The sequence below is a fragment of the Trichogramma pretiosum genome, unplaced genomic scaffold (genome assembly GCF_000599845.2).
Source record: "Trichogramma pretiosum strain Unisexual culture from Peru unplaced genomic scaffold, Tpre_2.0 scaffold2, whole genome shotgun sequence".
Taxonomy (NCBI): Eukaryota; Metazoa; Arthropoda; class Insecta; order Hymenoptera; family Trichogrammatidae; genus Trichogramma; species Trichogramma pretiosum.
Window position 1 is genome coordinate 3,773,758 of NW_019641687.1, and position 20,532 is coordinate 3,794,289.

Sequence of the window (20,532 nt, forward strand, 5' to 3'; positions counted from 1 at the left end):
TTCAACCATCACTATTCCTAGTTTCGACGATAAATAAAGGGAATTTATTGCTTAAAAAAAAGCCACATAGTAGAGTATAGCGATACGCTCAACTGCGTAAGCGCGGCGCATTGCCGTTTACAGTCGCGCGCGCACCGAATGTTGTTGAAAAAGTCGAAAAACAAGCGCAGCAAGGCAAAGCAAAACTTTGAATAAGCTATAATACTCGAGGAAGTTGCGCGCTATAGCGACAAAAGTAAAAAAAAAAGAAAGAAAGAAGAAACGAGGACAGAAAAACACAGAGAGAGAGAGAGAGAGAGAGAGAGAGAGAGAGAGAGAGAGAGAGAGAAGAGAAAGAGATAGAGAGAGAAAGAAAAAAAAACAAGTTGAGACTGGGTCGGTCGAGCGGGGGATGAGTTGGCTCTTTCGTACATACGTATGTATATACACGCATACATAAAAGAAAAGAGTGTTGTCGTCGACCAATTTGCACGTTAGTCTGTTCTAAACACCTCCGCGGTAATTGGGAACTTGCAGCATAACGAGAGCTGCTGTTGCTGCTGCTGCTGCTACGTAGCTCTAGTAGCATACATGTATTCACGACGTCGTTTCGCCTAAAGGGCTCTCGAGACGATCGTCCTCATCTATACAACTCGCATACACACACATCTCTCGCCTGTATGCACACACATACTCACACGGGCGCAATCCGAAACTCATATATATTTCTCTCTTTCATTTTCCGTTTCGTCGTCGTTGTCGTCGTCCTGTGTCCGCCGCGCGGACGTTTATTATATTCGTTGGGGATGTATTGAGGCGCAAACCGTGTATAGTGTGTGTGTGGGGCTCGTGTTTGTATTAGCGCAATTAAATTGCTGGCGAATGATTCCGCGGGCTATTTCTCTTTTTATTACTTGCATGACCTCATTTTTCGCCCAAGATATAGCGTAAACATTTGACAGCGCACCAAGATATAAATATTATTTACGAATTACTCCGTGCGGATTTTAGGCAAATTAAATTTTTAATCCGACAATGTCCGGCACCTGCAATTCGTATTTTTTTTGGGGGGGGGGGGGGCGGAGGGTACGAATCATTTATTTCTTTTTCCTGTTTAATTAAGGTGAATCTCTCTTAGCAGGCAGGTCTTGTCGACTGATTGGCTTAAATTTTTGACCAGCGTGTGTAACGCTCATTTTTTTCCTTTGCCGAAAAATCACCCTAATGAAAGAGCGAGAAGAGTGGACAAAAGTTGGACTAATGAATTCATTAATTATGCGATGAATAGAGAAAATTCTCATTAAAGTAATCAAGAAGTCTGCTGTGTAACATATACAATACAGGTCTGCATTGCTAAGTAAGTTCCTCAATTATCTTAAGTTACACAATCACCTGAACTATGTTACCATAGTGCTTAAGAATCCCAATTTATTCCACGAGAGTTAATAATTCGAATAAATTAATTTTCCAAGCTCAGCTGCGTTTAAAAATTCTTGAGGTTCTGCGATGAGAATGTGGGTTAATGTCTGAAAAATTATATGGTTGAGTCAGAAGGAAGTTACTGGTGTACTCTATCCTGAAAAGTTGGTTTACAACCTAATTTCAAAGGATGCATTCATATAGAAATTATTTTTGTACTTGAAAAAAAGACTTTACCGCGATGTAACAAAACTCTTTTTAAAAAAAGAACCAGTCCAGAGAAAATATTTGTTTTTGAAACTGTAAACATTTTTAATATAAATTGCCAATACTAAGAATCGATTCAGTTGCGAACATTGGAAAATACAATTGGAGAATTGCTACAGGGCGCAGCAGCGAAAACTTGGCTTCGTATTCGCCAGTGTTATTTAACAGCGGTAAATGGCCAATCGATATTTATAATTAATACTCGGTATAGCAGCTGCATTAACATTCAAAGCTTACCAATATCCTGTGTGCCAATGGCGTGCGAGCTACAAGCAACATTTAAAGTGCACGAAACATTCGTGCATACATATGGCCGATTCTCTGTGAAATCGAATGGCCAAAAAAATTTTTTTTCTACAAATATGAAAAACTTGCTGTTCCCGATGTCAGAAATGTCCCCTAATTTTATTAGAATTTTTGGGACCATCTATCACTCTTTTTCAGGGGCCCGAAGTTGGCCATTTTAGGGTTTTTTTGAAATTCATGAAAAATCACAAATATTCAAATAATTCCTGGATCAGGGTAGAATGATTCAAAAGTAAAAGTGCCCAGCAACTTTTTTGTTGGAAATTGTCCAAATTTTCAGAAAAAAAATATGCCAAAGTGATTGGAACAATCTAGGTAAATGTAAAGCAAAAAAACTGCAAAAAAAACATAAAACAAGAAATCTACTCGAGTTCGAACCGGACTTTCATTTCCTAAACTATGTAAAAAGCTTCCCAAAGATGTCAACTAATGCCTGATAAAGTTTTGTAATGGGCCTTAAAGTTTAACTCAATGTAGACAATAATGTATGGCGAAAAACGTGCAAAAAAGGACTGAAAATGGCTGTTTTTGGTGATTTTAGGCATTTTAGGCCCATTTTTTACCTTTTTTGCACGTTTTTCACCACACATTGTTGTCTACATTGCGTTAAACTTTAAGACCCATTACAAAACTTTATCAGGCATTAGTTGACATTTTTGGGAAGCTTTTTACATAGTTTAGGAAATAAAAGTCCGGTTCGAACTCGAGTAGATTTCTTGTTTTATGTTTTTTTTGCAGTTTTTTTGCTTTACATTTACCTAGATTGTTCCAATCACTTTGGCATATTTTTTTTCTGAAAATTTGGACTATTTCCAACAAAAAAGTTGCTGGGCACTTTTACTTTTGAATCATTCTACTTTAATCCAGGAATTATTTGAATATTTGTGATTTTTCATGAATTTCAAAAAAACCCTAAAATGGCCAACTTCGGGCCCCTGAAAAAGAGTGATAGATGGTCCCAAAAATTCTAATAAAATTTGGGGACATTTCTGACATCGGGAACAGCAAGTTTTTCATATTTGCAGAAAAAAAATTTTTTTGGCCATTCGATTTCACAGAGAATCGGCCATATATATAGGCAATGTAAGGCCTGGCGCTCGATATGTGCGGCGCGCGAGCTCGAATGGCTCGTGAAATAACAAGTTACAAATGACTGTGTCTCGAGGGTGCAATCGGTTCCAGGCGAACGCAACAGGATCCATTGGGGCGCTCTCTCCTCTGGTAGCCCCCCGGCTTTATATATCATATAACGTGCGCGCGGAGCGACAAAAGTCCGCGGATCGACACACGCACGCGCCAAAGACTTCGAGTGCATAAATACGAGTGCAGAGAGAGAAAGAAGAAACGGAGGTTATATAATATGTGGTATCGATTCGCCGAGCTATATACAGAGTAAATATGCTATTTTCGTAACTGCATCTGCGCTTTCTCTCTCTTGTCTCAAGTATATAATAATATACTCTTTTTTCTACCGAAGTCGAGACGGCGCGCCACTGACTTGGCGATTTTGTGGTACATTTACCGCAACATGTATACGCACGTCCTAATTTTTTTCCTCTCTTCTCCTTCGACATCTTTCCATGAGTAATGCGCTTCCTCGAGCGTATTTTTAAGTATTTTCGCGTCGATTTGTGTGCCGAGGATGGTAGTTTTTTTTTAATATCACTGCGCTTTCCCTACGCCGTTGGTTACGATAAGAAAAGGAACAAAAGATATTCAACGGAATACTGCACGTGCCCCTATTGTATTTTGGCCCACCCTAATGGGGATTGTACGTGAGGGCCCGCTCGCGAACGCCGAAAGAAGAATCTATTCATTTGAAGAAGGATAACGCACAGCAGCGAGACGGAGAGAGAAGGAAAAGGAGCTACTCCTCTTTATCGGAACAAAAGCCGAGCGTGAATGATTCAATTCGCCGAAACTATGTTTCCGAGTTAATTCTTACGTTAATGCAAGCTATTATCCTAAGCACATCAGTTATTTACATATTTATCAGCTGATTCGTCGCGAGCACGAACCCGTACTGAATAATTAGTTAATGAGTAATCCTGACCATTTTATCGTTATCTTAACAGTTAAAAATGTATGCATTAAAATAAGTGTAAAAGTGCCGGGTGTTTTTCACCCTGTATATAAATTCGATTTTATGTAAAATCATTGAAATTAATGGGGTTTTCAATGAATTTAACACTAATTTTATATCAAATTTAATGTAAAAGTTTTTTAAATTTGATTCAGAGCACATTTAATTATTTTAAATAAAACTCGATTCAGATCATTGAGCTGCTGACAATTTTTGAAGAAAACGTGCTTTGACTTATACTATCATTTGTACATTGCCACTTGCAGATTTAGAGATGAAGGTACTCGCCATCTAGCGGTGTAGGTTGACTGATCATGATTAAATTTTGATAAATTTTTATGCAGTTTCTGTAAATAAGTAAACCAGTTGTGATACATTTACTTTCAACAAAAATTCCATTTAAAAGTGACACAAATAAAGATCAGTATTTGATACCTTAATTTTAAGTTATTATTTTACTTTAAATTTGCAATAAATTTAATATTTTCTTTAACTATATAAGTTATCATTAGGAATCCGATTTTTTATATTCACAGAATTGTCACTTACTTGTTTATGCTAGAGAAAGCAAAATTTGACACATTAAAAGCCAAAGAGCAAGTAAAGAGACAGAGAGTAGGGGGTTTTAAGGCAACGAGAGACTAACAATGTTGTATCAGATAAAGTTGCAGCGAATGAATGTTTCTTTTACTTGTTTCGATGGAAGCGCAGCATCTTTTATCAAAGATTTGTGTGTGCAAACTCTTTTATGTCATCTGATATTGAATTGCTAAGCTTTTATATTTGCCACTGCATAATGGGGCAAAACATAATGATCTTCGTTTATTATACACTTTTTTTATTCTCACAATAATAATATCAATAATATTCTGAGTTGATCCTTTTAATTCTCTGATTTAAAAATTTTACTCGTTCAATTTTACATTTTACGTATATTAGTATATAAAGAACGCGTCTTACGAAGGAGGAAATACGTCCTAAAAATCGGCTCGGCTTTCAAGGTCCAACTAAATAATTCACTTCCTTCCTTTCGCAATGCATTTTCTTTTTGCACGTCTTTTCCATCGCTCCCAACGGTTCGCCGTCTTCGCGTTTTTTTTGCTGCCAAATGGAATGCATAAAATGACATGCTTGGCGGCATACATAGAGCGACATTATCGCACCTTTTTTACATCTAAATTTTGCATAATTTTTTACAGGCACGTATGGAGAAAAAATGGCAGATTTTTGAATATTTAGACGATGACATCGCGTGATTCTAAGGACGAGCTTTTTCGAGCTAAAAAAAGCGACAAATAAGTGCTTTATGTCATGTGCTGCTTTTATAAACACACGCGTGTGCGCATGCAAAAGTATCTATTAATACGAACATTTTTCTTTCGTGCTTGATTGAATCGTTGCTTATGAATTTTCTGTGTACAAGAACGAAAGTGAACGTGTCGTTTGTTAACGAAGCTTATCGCACGAAGTGCTTCAAAAAAAGTTTTTTTTCGTTACACGATAATTGAAAAGTTTTACACGCGCACACGTCGCCAACTATATTAATCACTTATCGGAGTTGCATCAACATTTAGCGATGAGGACTCGTTGAAATTCAAACTCGTAAAATTTATATGTACGAGAGGCACTTGACCGATCGTATATAGCCTAGACGTCCGCGAGGGAGAGTGCATTATGATGACAAGCGCACTCGTATAGCGTGGATTAGAGCCCTGCTGTGGCGTTAATCAACCAAAGTGCAGCTTAATAACAGGTCCATTATTCCTCCTTATCTAATTAGGAGTATACCTCTGTGCGGCCGTTGCGTATCATGACTTATGAGCTTATACTTATCAGCGCCCATTGGCCCGAGTGAGATTCGGCGGAGAATAGTCCTGCAGGATGAATCAATTGATTCTCCCGTTACGTGCAAGGAGTAAAGAATTTTTTGAACGCAACAGAAAAAAACACTTCCTTTTTTCAGTTTATTGAGCACCTTTATTTTTTCGCGACGGAGAGGCTGGGGATTAAAATTTTTTCTTCTTCAAATTTTTCTAGCAATCAGCTATCGTAACGACGTTAACCTGAAGCTTGTATGCATAGACCCGTGTAAGTGTGTTAGAGGACCAAAGGGTTTATATACGTAGATATCGGACTGTGAGCTGGAGGCTTTGTTTGCCTCAACAATTGCGATGGTTCCACTAGCTGCTACGAAGCAGTCCTTGCGAGTAATCGGATAGCAGCAGCAGCAGTCGAGAAGCTGAGCAGCAGCGGCAACGTATATAGGAGCAAACAATATGAAAGCTCTCGGGCGTGATAATGAAATTTTTTTACAGCTGATATAGAGAGAGAAAGAAGGGGGATAGCTAGCAGCAGACGGATATACACCAGGGTGTCCCTTATTTTTCTTAAGCTGCACAGAATCTCGCTACCCCTGCTTTGAAAAGTTTGTTTGGAACTAAAAATGCATAAAACCGTTGCTAATACTACTTTTTATAATAATATTCGTGAACGTTCAACACGCATTCTTTAATTAATTTTAAGACTTTTTTGTTCTTTGCATTTTTTTCGCTGAAGTCGTTACTTTTCTATATACGAAAAGTCGCAAAGATTAAAAATTTAATGATAAAATATGATGAATTATAATTCTGGAAAATGTTCAACTTTCAAAAACCACATTTTCGGGTCCAAACAGACTTTAACAAAACTTACGTTTGTAGAGCTTGCGCTGGTACAACTTGCGCTAGCGTAGAGCTTGATGCTATTTCAGTTTTCTTTAGTAAATCTGTGCCGCAGTAAAGTAGAGATACAAAATCGCAAAGATTACACGTGTGGTTTTATTACGCGTGAATTTTGCATGAAATATTTTTCATACTCGGAAGAAACGAATTCAGGGTAAAAATGCAAATAATATTATTTTTTGAGGCCTTGTAGACTAGACATACTTATATTCATTATTTAATTAAAAGAAACACAACTTCACTCGGCATTCTGAAAACGAGGTTGCCACTAGTGGTGTTACTTATTTCATGCGCTATTTTTCGGCCTGCCACATTTTACGCGGTACAGTCCATATAATACGCGTGCACCCGATGAAGCTTTTAATAAATTTGATAGCGTGACGGTGAAAATGAAAAATACTCGAAGCGTATTGGTAAAATCTAATTGAAATGATCGATGGCAGTCTGTCCAAGATACTTATATTTTCTCAAGTTTATGAATTACTATGAACGAATTACCATGAAAACGTGATTAATTTTCTTAATTAAAATTGTTTTATTCGTGGTTTCGCGTACAATGATTGAGTGATATTGATTGTTATATCGTTTAAACGCCACTTTCATTGATAGTCATGAATAATTAAATAGTTTAGTTAATTTTATTGAATAATATATGGATTTTTTTTGTCATTCAATGTCATCAAACTAATCTCACCGTGCACAGTAATACACATTTCCCACCGTTCCAAAAAATTATGCGGACCATTTCGTTCTGCGCTTTCACGTACAAATGTCTCCGTCATTCTGAAGCTGGTTATATGCATACACGAAATATACATGAATATAAGCAGCCGATGTCTCTCCCCGATTTTTCACGTAGAAAAAAGCGCAACACATGCTAAAGCCGTATCGGGCGGCGCGAGTGACAAAGCTCTACGGCGGTCTTAGGCGTTAAAGAGGCAACGAGGCCAAGGCTATATATTATGCAGTCGTATAGCGTATAAACGTGAACGGGGCGCAACTATACACATGTGTTTATGCTGCACGTGTGTTTATACGCGTATTATGTACGTGTATTGTTATACATACGTTATATGATGTGGAGTGAAAAATGAAGAAAATATTCTACTGCATGAGCCACCGTTGACTCTGACGTCGGCTAAAACTGTACGTGCGTGGCTGTGCGCGCGCTTGCGTATGTACCAGCGTAATCATCTTTTGTCATTTATCACGAATTATCACAAAAGTCAGGTCCGAATCAAAATGAATTTTTATCGATGACGTTTTCCTTGTTTCTAGAAAATGTATATTTATACATTATTAAGGTTATTTGCGCCACGTATAATACGAAAACCATTGAGATGATTAAACTTGACAAAACTTTTAAAGAGTAATTTTTTCCCTGTGAGTAAAAGTGGATACATATTGAGTTATAAATAATTTATGTGAAATATTAGGAACGGTTTTATTTTTGTTTAGAAATCAAAATTAGTAAAACAATCTACCATTAACCTGATTTTTCATATCAGCAACATTTATTTTTATCCGCTGTAAAATATTCATTACGTGCTAATACCGCAAAGGTGAAGAGGCAATCTCTTATAGTTGCTTTTTGCACGTCATGCTCTCACTGTAAAATATGTAAAAAAAGTCGTTCATGCGTAAGCCATCTTCGATTTCCTTGCTCACTTTATGTCATAAGTGAAATCCATGTCGTCTTTATGTTCCCGATATTAAATATTCTGATGCACACGCAAACTAAACGTGCATATTATAGACAAATTCGATAGAATTGGGGTCGCTTGTATCTCACGTTCGATCCCCATATTTCCCTGCTATTTAACTAATTTTTTTTTTAGCTTACTTAGTGTAAAAAATCAAAAAACTAGTTCTGTATATCTTAGTTCGATTTTTAAAACTTGATTTTGACAATAAATATGTACAGGAGCAAAGAGCACTAATACCAAGAGATTAGCTGGAATTAGAAAGACGAGGGACACGTAGTGTATAAAGATATCCTTGTACCATTAGTTAAATGAGACTTCTCAATTACTTAATTAGTGTTTCTGTAGATTTTTTTACTCCAAAAAGATTAGTAATTGGAGGCGTATTAAAGAATGGGAAGATAATAATTGATTAATTTCGTATTGTGATGGTATTTCAGTAGGTTAATACTGGTTTCAATAATGTTTTTTAAAGTATTACAGTAAACAGTAACATTTTCTATGAATTTATAACAGTTTCGAAATAATGAATAATTCAAAATAGTTGAATGATAAAAATTACGAAATTCAACACATTCAATCGAAAATTTTATTTTCATGTTCTTCAATAACGAGATTTAAAATAGGAGAAGATTCAAATAGTATCTAGGAACAAAAGAAATAAACACTATTATAAGTTAATCTTAGAAATTCACATTAATCAATACGTATGCAAATTACCATGACCAACCACAAGATGGCTCTATCCCAGTTTTCAAGAAACCCTCATACAAAGTAACAAAGATCAGGCATAAATAAACGGAATATCAATCATCAAACCGATCTTAACCTGCCGATGTTAGCCCGCTACCATTCACATTCTAACAAAAATGAAAAAGTGAACAGAAAACTTACCGTTTAACCCCATGTGTGTGTGTCCTCTTCTCACTTTTAGGCCTTCTGGCAATAATCGAAAGCAGACCCTGACACAGCTGCCTTCGTACTACCCTACAAACTGACTCAAATGCATCGTACTCATAGAAAATTTTAGATGTATTTTATTTCATGTATTTTGATGGAAGAATTATAATGTATGAACTATAATAACGATTCAAAAAAATTTGTCTCATTTTACGGTCAAATTTGAAATAATTTTTTGAACAAAAGGATTAGTTACATTATACCCATTCATACCTATTAATAAATCAGTAACTGAAAAAAGCCAGAATAAATTTCCCGCAAAAATATTTATATTGATGTATGCTAGTAGAATGAAATTATTTAAAGTAGTGCACTCTCGGCAAGATCATCCGCAGCAGTGACATGATCAGGCTCGTTATACTGTTTGTTGCAGATGATGACGTACGCGAACGACGATCGGGTCTCAAAACGGGCCCATAACGACGACGAAGATAGACATCGATGAAATCGAGCGGATCTCGCACGATCGAAGAAAATTGTCTAATATAAGGCGAGGCTTTTGTAAATTGGCTGAATAAAAATATCAAACATTCATCGTCTCGTTAGCGGAGTCAATCGAATAAATCGTGCCGCTTCTGGTGCGACAACAATTTAAAGATTGCGAGCGACAAGCTGCCTTGTTGCACGTTACGCGAAGCTGAAAACCTCCCGCTAAGGTAAGCCTTTTAGTTATTGTACCATAAATGTTTAAGGCGCGCATCGGCATTATTAATAAGCCGTGTTTGCATCTTGAAATCTCAACCGTTGCGAGGAATCATCGAGAACTTGGATTTTTCTACCGAAATCCAATATTAGCAGTCACTCCAAGATAAAAGTATGAATAATTGAGGAGGCGAAGCGCGGCAACATCCTGTGAAATTGTTACGAAGCCAAAACTTTCCTGCTGTTCTCTCTTACCACTTGCCAGTGTGCATGTGCAGAGGTGCCACACATATCGTTATGAATATGTCAGGCAACAATTTGCATTCAACGCTCCGACATTTCATGCTCATGCTACTAGGCTCTCTCTCTCTCTCTCTTGCGTAGGTGCATAATTTCATCGTTGGCTCTCAGCCCTGCTCGCTTTCCTAATCCCTGCGGTGCTTTATGCATACGCCTAGGTGTTTATACACGCCGGATAAAATATGTAATACAGAAGACAGACGCAGTCGTCGTCATACGCTTGGCCGCAAGGGTGTTTCTTTTTTTTTTCTGGCGTATCATTCCCCAGCACAAAATCCAAGTGCGAAACAATGTTATCGCTCGCGAGTTAGTTTAGATTTTCGTCGTGCTTTTTAGTTAACGATTTAAACGCGTGCGCGCGTCGAGAGTGGCGTATTCGAGACCCGCGCGTTAATTCTCGACTCGTTGGCGAGTAAATTTTTTTCCAGCCATGGCGCAGCTCTCTTTGCAATTTTAATAACTCTTAGTGCCCTGCTGCAGTCAGCTAGCTCTTGCTTCTTATGAAAGTTATACACGGCAAGCTTAGCAGTAATCTGTCTACTTTCTGCTTTACACAGAGAGCCGATGTTTTTCATTTTTAGTTTTTGCACTCTCCCGCATCGAGCTATGTGCAAGCTGTTGTGCAGCATTCATCGATACGAGTCGGAAGTTGCTCGCGCGCGCGCGCGGTACTGTGCTATACGGTTTTTATTTTTACACTTTCGAAATGCTAGTCCAACATTTTTTTCATCGTAAGCATCGTTTGCCCGAAGGTTAAGGTTTATTTTTTTTCTCCCTCGGCAAAAATTCTTCTTGCTGCAGATGTTTTTTCATGCTCCATTACTCGTTACTCTCTCTCCCTCTTCTTCTTTCTCTATGCGCATATACTGCTCATCTCCTGAATATTTCATAACTTTTCTCTCTGTGTCTTTGCTCGCGCGTCTCTCGTTGCCTGCGCCTCAGCCGCGAGCTCCATTTGAATGTATGATGATTTGCGCAATGTTATCTCTAGATGATCGCATCAAAACAGCAGTTCTATAATGCAAGCCCCGGGCAACATCATTGATCGTAACAATTTCTCAGCTCTCTCTCTCTCTCTCCCTCCTCCATCATGAATATGAATTTCCATTAGCTTCGAATTAATGTTGCAGCGGCAGCAGCATCTTTTTGTCAATTAAATAGCAGGTAGCTGCTCCTGCTCGAGTTGTGCTCTATTTTTCATAATATCGTTCACGGCGAAGTTGCCATCTAGAGATCTTAAAGTACTGTAAGAGGCTGTTTTTAATCCTCGCGGGGTACGTTGACCGACTGATGAATGGCATCGTTAAGGCACACTTCCTATACATCTAAGAAACTGCCTCGGCTGCAGCAGCAGCAGCAGCGCGAGAGGAAGAAAGCAGAAAAGAGCAAGCACGGAAAAGGTGGCAAGAGAAAGAGAAAAAAGGGGCTTGGGCGCATTTTTTTGCAGTCACTATAGACAGACGCGCGCGCGCGCATTCTTATTTTTAGCTCCGAGAAAGAGGCAGTTTCCCCGAGACACTATAGCCATAAATCTTCGTCTCCTCGTATGTCAGGATCAAGTGGAATCGGCTTGAACGAGAATCGATAGACCGCAACGTTGCGATGTGTGCGCCGCTGCTCCTCCGCATGCCACACGTACACACAGCAATGCTGCATATTGTGCGAGTGTGCGCATGCAGCGCGAGCGTATATAAGCGGCTATGCCGCGCCACACAACGCCGCTGCTGGTGCTCCGGTTGCGCGCCCGTATTGGGATTTTTCAGGCCAGATCTCAAGGAGCGATCTCTGGCTTTATTTACTGATAGGGACACATTCTGCCTATTGAGTTACGTAAAATATGTATACGCTAAAGCTGCACGGACTTTGCTCCGCGGTCGATTTGATGCTCGCGCGACTTCCGTTTGGCTGCTATGCGTCTTTTATTCCACAAGTGAAAGCGAATTGGAAAATTTCGAAAAACAGCTTAACATCTTGGGTGGGAATTAAAACTCACCTATGAAACACGACAGACTATTTATAGAGCTTCGACAAATTTAACATAAGGCATCGGTTTTGATAAATTCAAATCATCAAAATGAATATTTTTAAAACTTTCTTACACTTTTGCATACTTTCTCGATGTAATAGATACATTTCTAAACTTTTTATCATTATATCGTTATTCGTATTTATAGTTTGTAATAAATCCACAACACACATCATAAGTCATCTACTCTAAAGCAGACGATTGCTGCAAACGAGCATAGCAAATTGATCAGAGTCGAGTGATTATTGCTAAATAATGACCTTTGATTATTGAATATATTTGAATATAAACGACGTTTTTGCATCAAATGAGCTGAATTTTCACTGCTCAAAAAACTTTTAATAATGTCGTTGAATCTTAGGAATAATTATAGCTTCAAGAAAAAGATTTTCCACTTCCATACTTATAGGGAGTAAGTACTTAAAAAGTATTGTTTATAATTTAACTCTAGGTAATGTAAAAAAATGTGAGTAGAAGGATTTTCACAATAACGACAAAATAAATCACAGTTTGAAATACTTTATTGTTCTTATTAAACGAATTAAAAGATGTTTACGTGAAAGATGTTCTCAACTTGCCTAACGTATTCACGTAATTTTATTGCTCGAAAATATCTCTGGAAAAATCTCACGCTTATAGGTTTTGTTTTGACTTGTAGGTTTAGTCACGATCCTACGGTTTTCTACGACCATGTACTGTATTTAAGTGTTTTTTAAGGGTACCCTTTTCTCCAAATGATTTATGACAAATCTCACATTCGAAGGGTTCGTTTCTAATATGCACTACGTTGATGTGCTTTCCGAGATTTGCCTGGTATCCAAATGATTTGTGACAAATTTCACATTCAAAGGGTTTGCTACCATTATGTACTGTATCTATGTGACGCTTAAGTTGATGTTTTAATCCAAATGATTTGTGGCAAATCTCACATTCAAAGGGCTTATTATAATTATGTACTGTATTGATGTGCTTTTTGAGGGAACCCTTTTCTCCGAATGATTTGTGACAAATGTCACATTCAAAGGGTTTGCTACGAACATGTACTGCATTTATGTGAGTTTTGAGGTGACATTTTTGTCCAAATGATTTGTGACAAATGTCACACTCAAAGGGTTTATTCCGATTATGTACTGCATCAATGTGAATTTTGAGATGACTTTTTCGCCCAAATGATTTGTGACAAATGTCACATTCAAAAGTCTTGTTCCGATTATGTACTGTACTTAGGTGATTTGTGAGGATACTTTTTTCTCCAAATGATTTATGACAAATCTCACATACAAAGGATTTATTACGAATGTGTACAATCATTTCGTGGCTTTTGAGATTATACTGTTTATCAAATGATTTGTGTCAAATCTCACGTTCATATAATCGAATACCCTTGCCTGGTGTATTAATACGTTTTTTTAGACTTACTTCAGTTTTACAAGTTTTCTGGCACAAATTAATTTTATGAGATGATTTGGTTCTAGTTATTTTATCACATTTTTCTACCTCCTTGGATTTGTCACGTTTCGATTGGAGATTGAGTGAAAATTGACAATTATTTTCATAATTGAAGTGCTCCTTTATCAAAATAATTAGTTCTTTATCAATCAAATAATTAGTTTGAATTTTGTTTTCTGTTTTCACAATAGGTAGGTAATAGTTTTGATGCTCAGTTTTGCAAGTGGTGGCAAGTAAAGACTTCTGTTTAGGTTTAACATCTTTGCACTCTAAATCAATTAAAATTTTTTCATTCAACTGATCCTGTAACGGCATAGCTTCATTCATGTGGTTTGCCTAAAATTAAAATTGGATAATATTTTTTAATAATAGAAAATTTGAGCTTAAAAAAAATCATTAAACTCACTGGTAATTTATAAAACGGGATCGTATCAAAGTTTTTGGTTTCATTACAGCCCACCGAATCGAAATTATAACCGTCGCCTGCATCTGGCCAAGTATGATTGGGTTCTTTTTTTATCCTACAGAATAATCAAATTTGATGAAGCAATTGTTTGAAAAAACATGGCATTAACAAAAAATTTTATACCTAACTGTATCCCGAATGCTTTCCATCACTCGCTTGATTATAATATTTATTCACTACGAATTTTCATTAAATAAACTGAAAAAATATTTGAGGTTATATGCGTCAAGTAGACAACACTGTACTTCGGCAATTCACCAATTTGTAAACACTTGATAACGGCAGGAATGTAGCTCTTTGTTAGCGACTGTACGGCGCACTATACTACTAGTGTATTAGCAAGGTGACTCTGTGATTGTGATAGCTCCTTGTCGATATTTTCCCCCACCACTGACGACTAACCACGAGCAGTAATGTACAACAATACATAGAGGCGCTTGCATCTCACTACACCGAAATTGTATTAAAATCATCATTCATGAAGGCGCAAATTTAGTTTTGTTATATACGCGGAAAATAGTACTATGCGTACGTGATATATTACGGTTGAAGTTCAATTAATTATTGGAGCGTCAGTTAGTACCAAAATATTTGTGGTGGTTGCGTTGAATATTTAAAAAAATAATATATTATTCGCATTAATGTTTGACAATGAATTTCGTTTCAGTTCTACTTTTAACATTCGTAAGTGAATAGTAGATTTAAAAAATTCCTATTTCAGTCCTGAGTAAATCAGGAAAAAAATTGTCAAAGAATTATTTTACTGGATATAGTTCGACTTTTTTTAGAAAAAAGTACTCCAAAAGAGTCGAAGCATCTGAATCTGACGAAAAACTCGCAGAGCTTTCTTACAATGTAAACAGATACCACCTAAATTGTTGTAATGGGCTTTCAAAATTAACGGCCACGAATAATCCGAGAGTATTAAAAAAGGCTCAAAAAACTGAAAATAGCAGCAAATATGTGAGCAAGCGAAGGAGGACGCTGCTTGTCAATTATAATTAACTACGAACATGGATCCAACTAACGTTTCAGGTTCTAGATGCTCTTAACAAAAGCAATGGAACTTTTTTTCTAGTTCGAACGGTTTTCTAGTTTTTTTTCTTTTTACTTATGCTACGAACGATAAGCAAATGTTCACATTTTTATAAATAAAAAGTAGTTTTGCTGTAAATCGAAAATTCTATAGCCATCTCATTGTTCAGAATATAAGTTATTGTAACAGCCGGAAGCTCTTGTAATACCCCGCTACAAATATACTCAGGCATAAAAAAGGATCTTTTGTCCGGTTGCGAATCGGTCACGCATACTATGGAACGGCAATAAGCTCCCGTTCAATTATGCACCTATCATTCATCTGTAAGAAACATTGCTGCCATTCGTATCGAATCAAACAAACTGAAAACACGAGCTTGCACGCGTACCTTAAGTGCATTATGCATATATATAGCCACCGAGTGTACGTATACAAACTTGGCATGGCAGTACTAAGTCTCATGAATTATGAATGAACGCCACATAACACAAACGTACCTATACGCTTTGTGGTTTGCTTGTCCAGCCGCACGCGGGGTACGCTCTTGAAGCTGTATGTGTGTATGTTATATCGCCGCGTGCGCGCACGACGTGTGCGACGTATAAATTTTACATATCGAGCCGCCGCTGCCGCCGCAGTCTTCTTCAATCGCGGCCCGCTCTCACTTTTTCATTTAAGTATAATATGAAGATCGATCGATTAAAGCGTATGATGCGCGCGACATGTACGAGAGCGAATGAACTTTACTTCGATCTTGATCCACATTAACTTAATGGCACGCGTGTAAAGATAGTAGAAATAGATCAATTTCCATGCTTATAGTCCGCACAACTGGCTCTTCGATAATTGCCATGCAAAGGGTACAATCCAACACCTATTTTGCAAAACTTTTACTCTTCATCGGTTTTGATTGTAAAGCATTTCACGCTACGCTATTTCTAAAAAAAAAAGCTGCGCACTTTAGGGCAGAGTGTTGACAACGAAAAAATCTGCATATTTGTCAATGGGTATTTCAAGGAAGTACGGATAACCAATGAAGAACGCAGAGAAAAAAATTGCAGTTTTTTGCGTTGCGCACGCGTGACAATATCTGCATACGTATACAGTCAAGCGCGCACAATAACAACTCGAATACAGGTGCTGGTAGAGAACAACAGTAGCCATAGTTATAGAGGCGAGAGAAGAAAAAATTCTGACCGAGACACGGGTTTGCAAAACAAAGGGAGAAAAAAAAACACCCACCCACACAAAGCACCTTCTGGCTTCTTTGTTTCGAAGCTTTAACACATGCGATTGTATGCGCTCGCGCGAGCTTAACACATATATGCATATATACCCGTGTACAAGCAAATGTGTATATGCACCCGGATCAGGCGGCAAAATGCGCTTGGCGGCATATTGCAGCGACGGCTCGTGCTACTGCTGCTACTGCTGCTGCTGTCGGAGGTGGAGGCGGGGGGCGCGCAACGAATTCATACACGAGCTCGACTCTTTGTGTCGCCGACGGCGCGCGAAATCAAGTTGTGATATCCATGAGCGAGCTTGGGAATTTCTTTTAGCACCTCGACTCGCTTTCGCGGCTGCTTACGCCTTTGAAAGGGCGCAAAAAAGTACGCGCCCGGCGCATAGAGCTGCTTAAGCTTTTCATGCTCGGCGACGCGTTCCCAACTATATGTACACACGCAAGAGCAGACCATTCTATAGCTTAAATTCTTCACTTCGCACGGCATTCAATAAATTTGTTGGCGCTTTTCATTTTTATTGCGAAAATTATTAATATTCGCCCGCTTGTCGCTATAATAGATTGTGCTTTTTATTTTTGAATGCTCTTTTTCAGTTCATTTGATCTAAAGGGTCTTTTGAGGTATTTAATTTTTCGACAAAAATTTACTGATGAAAATTTTACAATATTCGATAATATAAAACACAATAAAACGGTTTCGAAAAAACAATAAAAATCTGATTAACCAAGTAGCCGTTGATCTTCGGAAAGAGGAATGAGATTTGATTCGATCTACATATACATATAGTTCAAATAGCAAAACAGTTGTACAAGATATATCCTCCGGGACGAAGCTGAAATACGTCAAAGTGAAATGAATTTCCAGGATTGATTGAATGACTGACCTAGACAATACTGATCGAAACGTTATCGGTGAAAGAAATCTTCTCTTTGACATAAAAAAAAAAAATGGAAGTAAAAAGTTATTCTACATAAAAAAACAAGCGAGGAGAGAATGTTACGTGAATATTTAACTTTTAAACTTTTACCAAGATTTTCAAGTAGAGAGAGGTTTCAGACACAAGATTAGCAGTTAGACCTTGATTCTATTCCTGTTTATATTTACTTACATATTCTGATTTTTTATTTTGACTTGTTTTATGAATGCGTTGATAAACCTCATTTTTCCAACATTTTAACGATATTTGTATCAACATTCATCATAATATTATTTTAACAAATATATGTTTTGAATCAATGGCATTAAGGTTGTTAATGAAAATGTAAATTATGAAATATGATACATGAAATCGGATAAAGCCTTTTATTTAAAAGTACACAGATGTCAAAAGATAAATTGCAGCACCGGCTTTACTAATTTGGTCATGTTTATTTTATTGAGTTTTCCGATATTCATTTATTTCAATTATTTACTGACGCGAGCATCGATGTTTATTTTGCCAGGGAAAAGTTAATTCGAAAAAGTGAAAACGAAAAATCCTCATACGTTTTGTATAAATGCAGTCGCGCGGAGCGTATAGCAGTGTGACGCAGTAGCAGCAATGGCCCGGGCACTTATTGATCACCGCTCACCTGTTCGCAGGCGCTTGGCGCAGGTACACGTTATATACGTAACATCGAGAGAAGAAATAGCGTATATAGAGATTCGCGCATCAGTTATTATATATTACATATGCAAAAATGTAGAATTATCCCGTCGAAACATGCGATTTATGATATTTACACTCGTTGAAAAAGATAAGCGGAGCGAGCAGTTGGATGTGCTTCGCTCATTTTATTATTTATATACATTCACGCTGGATATTGTGCGTTGCGCGATCCCGAATAATTAGCTCTGGCAATTGTACTCGGAATGATCACTGGTGCGATGCGTTGGCTGCTTTATCGCCGTACTCCACGCGCGTCGGATTTTCAGTTGCCACGCTGCGGTTTCTTCACTGGACATTCAATACGATAATAATGGAACGGTCACTCGTTGGAGACTCGCGACGGCAACTAGAGTAATTTCCCGACAATAAAATAAATAAAGCGCGACTTTATTACGTGATATGAAAAAATATCCGGTTAATAAATAATGACGCGAGGTGTAACTTTGAGTGTAAAAAAATTGGATTATATTTGCGGCGCTGCAGCAGCACGTGTCGCAAATGTAGCGCTCGAAACATTGGATCATAAATCTTCCCCTAAAGTTTACGTCCGTGCGCGTTATACGTCACACACGCGTGTGCGAGCGCCGCCGTATGAGGACTATAACGGCTAAAAGGTTAAAGGGCGCAATTTCTTCAGCATTTTGTGTGCGCGAGTATGTGTGTGCGAGCGCATAACGCATATGTAATTGCTTAGACGTTTTTTCAGGTGGAATTTTTTTTCGTAAACGCGTTGTGCTGCTGCTTTTTTTCGTGGTTTCGGTATAAACGAGCTCGGCATTACGTGAGGTTTTTTACCAAAAGCTCCGTGGGATTTATTTTTCCATTCTGTAATGGATACAGGGCTGACGACAGAAGCGATTTCGATAAATAGTTTCGAAATCCGCCAAAGAAACTTGTACGGCGCGCGAATGCCGTGGCGAACCGCCGTCTAACAAGCTGCATTCTGCCTCTTGCCCTGTATGTATGCCCTGTGTGTGTCACCACGAGTCCGAGTTTAAACTTTCGAAAGAATCCACCGGATTTTGGAAATGACCCACAACTAATACTATTTGTCTAAATGGCATACACCTCGGAATCAGTTGCTAAGAAGCCTTACAGCCAACCCTTCCTTTAATAAGGTTTGGAAAATCACGAGATCATTAAAAAGAATAGAGAAAAATTAAATTATGTTACCAGGTCAATAGCAATATGCCCCGCTAAAAATTTAAGATTTGTAATTACGTGCGTTCTCATAAAAGAGCAAGTCGCGTTAAAGACGTGATTAAGCTCTGCAGCTTTTATAAAGAATATCCTTTGGCTATAGAACGTCTTGCTTGTATCAATGTAATTAACGAGCTTTTTTCTTACCTCGGTCCATCAAGCAAAAAGTATCGCAGTCTCGCGGGTATTTTTGCCGCACGATAAGATCATTAATCCACAAACTCGGAGTTCAAAGCATAAATACAGGGATGAAGCCAAGTTTATAGTTCATCTCTCAAGTCGACAGGAAGAAACCATCATTCGTACACGGCGTAATGTACGAGACTGCGCCATAACGGATCACTACTATACTATGAGCGCACAATGTCACTTTGGTTCTATATCTGCATACGTACGGTATACAACTGGCTTTAGATGCTATATGCATGTTTGTAGATTTGTGTGTCGAGCCGATGTGACTGAATGCTTGTTTAGGGCTACAAAGTCAACAGCTTTGATGTCATCGTGTAAATACACGTTGGCACATCCCGTCCTTGTCAGATGCTGAGCAAACTTTTCAATTATTCAATGTATTTACATCATGCACATTCAAGTACGTATAATTTATAATGGTGTGAGGAAAATGTTTCAATGATGCTTATTTCGATTAAAGAATTTAGAATTAGTAGAGTTAAAATTGCTATAATTTAAAAGGTATTACTGAAACTTTCGAAAGGGAGCTTTTTGGTCACATTATTATCTTTTTACTCAAATTTATTATTTATTCATTCAAATTATGAATAAATAATAAATATGAATCATAATTTGATTAAAAACACAGTTTACACAAAAGAAAAAATTCTTTCAAGTAAACGATGAAGTAATTAAACCGCTGCGCACCAACTATTGGTTGTCGATGGGTGATAAAAACTGATTAATTGACTCTTAGAAGCTAGCAACTATACGTGGCATTTAGACCGTGTAAATTCATGGCCGCAGGGAGTAAGTGAACATTGAGAGATGCCTGTTAAAAGTGTAACCCGGAAGCTAGTCTAAAAGACACGCTTTTTTATCGGATACGCGCTGATAATGAGTCTACAAAGTC

General features: G+C 37.7%; 2 protein-coding genes across 23 annotated transcripts in view; one reads left to right on the plus strand and one right to left on the minus strand.

Moving 5' to 3' along the window:
• The window catches only part of LOC106658643 (glutamate-gated chloride channel), a 124,459-nt gene that overhangs the window by 64,792 nt on the left and 39,135 nt on the right, over positions 1-20,532 (plus strand). For all 22 annotated transcript variants that reach the window (XM_023461342.1, XM_023461338.1, XM_023461341.1 and 19 more), the window contains one exon: positions 9,811-10,093. The gene's annotated coding sequence lies outside the window, so the exon portion shown is untranslated. The remainder of the gene's footprint in view (positions 1-9,810; positions 10,094-20,532) is intronic.
• LOC106658650 lies at positions 13,629-14,614 on the minus strand. The gene is made up of 3 exons (XM_014380689.2): positions 14,444-14,614; positions 14,261-14,375; positions 13,629-14,190 (listed from the first exon to the last, which is right to left on the minus strand). The coding sequence occupies exons 1-3, from the start codon at positions 14,467-14,469 to the stop codon at positions 13,759-13,761; spliced, it is 573 nt and encodes a 190-aa protein (XP_014236175.1). The 5' UTR covers positions 14,470-14,614; the 3' UTR covers positions 13,629-13,758.

Excerpts from the sequence above, each read along its gene's own strand:
- LOC106658650 (XM_014380689.2), bottom strand. The coding sequence starts at position 14,469 with ATGGAAAGCATTCGGGATACAGTTAG. Across the intron at positions 14,376-14,443 it reads AGCATTCGGGATACAGTTAG|GATAAAAAAAGAACCCAATC; the intron begins GTATAAAATTTT and ends ATTATTCTGTAG. Across the intron at positions 14,191-14,260 it reads TCCCGTTTTATAAATTACCA|GCAAACCACATGAATGAAGC; the intron begins GTGAGTTTAATG and ends TTTTAATTTTAG.